General features: G+C 58.8%; 1 protein-coding gene across 1 annotated transcript; it reads left to right on the forward strand.

Annotated features, from left to right (window-relative positions):
- Positions 1–309: 309 nt before the first annotated feature.
- EMH_0099000 (uncharacterized protein) lies at positions 310–1,014 on the forward strand (the record flags this gene model as incomplete). The annotated part of the gene is made up of 1 exon (XM_038022063.1): positions 310–1,014. One exon carries the CDS (start codon positions 310–312, stop codon positions 1,012–1,014), a length of 705 nt encoding a protein of 234 aa, XP_037877917.1.
- Between the last annotated feature and the right edge of the window lie 251 nt (positions 1,015–1,265).

The following is a 1,265-nucleotide window of genomic DNA, read 5'->3' on the forward strand; positions in this document are numbered from 1 at the left end:
CAGCAGCAGCAGCAGCAGCAGCAGCAGCAGCAGGGTTTTGTTTGTGTGTGTGCTGTAGGAACTTTGCTGCGTCTCGCATTGAGAAGCATATAAAGATATGTGAAGCAGCACAGACACAAGAGCTGCTGAAGAAGCAGCGGCAGAGGCTGAGACAGCAGCAGCTGGAGCAGCAGAAGCAGCAGCGGCAGCAGCAGGAGCTGCTGCTGAAGCAGCTGCTGCTCGAGCAGCAGCGAGAGCAGCAACGCCAGCTGCTCCTAAAGCAGCAAGCAGTGAAACAGAGGAGAGATGCAGCAGCAGCAAAGGCTGCTAATGCTGCACGCTGGGCTGCTGCTCGCAGCAGCAACAGCAACAGCAGCAGCAGCAGCAACAGCAACAGCAACAGCAGCAGCAGGCAACGTACAGATGAGATCTTCAGCAGCAGCAGAAACCATACCAGCTGGCAGCAATCTGAGACCGCTGCTGCTGCTGCTGCTGCTGCTTGCCGCTCGGCTGCAGCAGCCTTTGGGGATGCAGGAAGTAACAGCAGCAGCAACAGCAGCAGCAAAAGCATCATCAGCAGCAGCAGCAACAGCAGCAGCAAAAGCATCAGCAGCAGCAACAGCAGCAAGAGGACGCTACGTGCAGAACCTCGTCCACCCTCCCAGAGTCGGGGTACTACAGCAGCAGCAGCAACAGCAACAGCAACAGCAGCAGCAGCAGCAGCGCACGAAGAAACAGGAACTGAAGGAACAGAAGCACCCGCAGCAGCAAAGTCGACGTCAACAGAAGCAGCAGCAGAAGCTGCAGCAGAAGCAGCAGCAGAAGCAGCAGCAACAGCACCCAGTGAAACAGGAGATGGAAGGCACTGCGTCGCTGCCGCAGGAGATGCAGCTGTTGCTGCTGCTGCTGCTGCTGATGGCGCTGCAGATCATGCTCCGTCGGCGGCAGCAGCAACAACAGCAGCAGCAGCAGCAGATGCTGCTGCTGCTGCTGCTGCTGACGAGCCACAACGAAGTGTGGGGATCAGCTGCCTGAGCAGCTCTCCTGGGGATCCGCCTCCCCTGCAGCAAAGCAGCCGTAGCAGCAGCAGCAGCAAACGAGGCAGCAGCAACAGCAACGAGAACTGCAGCAGCAACAACAGCAGCAACAGCAACAGCAACAGCAGCAGCAGGGCTGCTAGCAGCCGCCTTGTTAGTGAGTGCAGCGAGCCAAGGGGGGACCCCACCGAGCAGCAGACGCAGCATGATGAGCAGCAGCAACTGCAGCAGCAGCAGCAGCAGCAGCAG

Source organism: Eimeria mitis, genomic scaffold, assembly GCF_000499745.2.
Source record: "Eimeria mitis Houghton genomic scaffold, Emh_scaff10269, whole genome shotgun sequence".
NCBI classification, from domain to species: Eukaryota; Apicomplexa; class Conoidasida; order Eucoccidiorida; family Eimeriidae; genus Eimeria; species Eimeria mitis.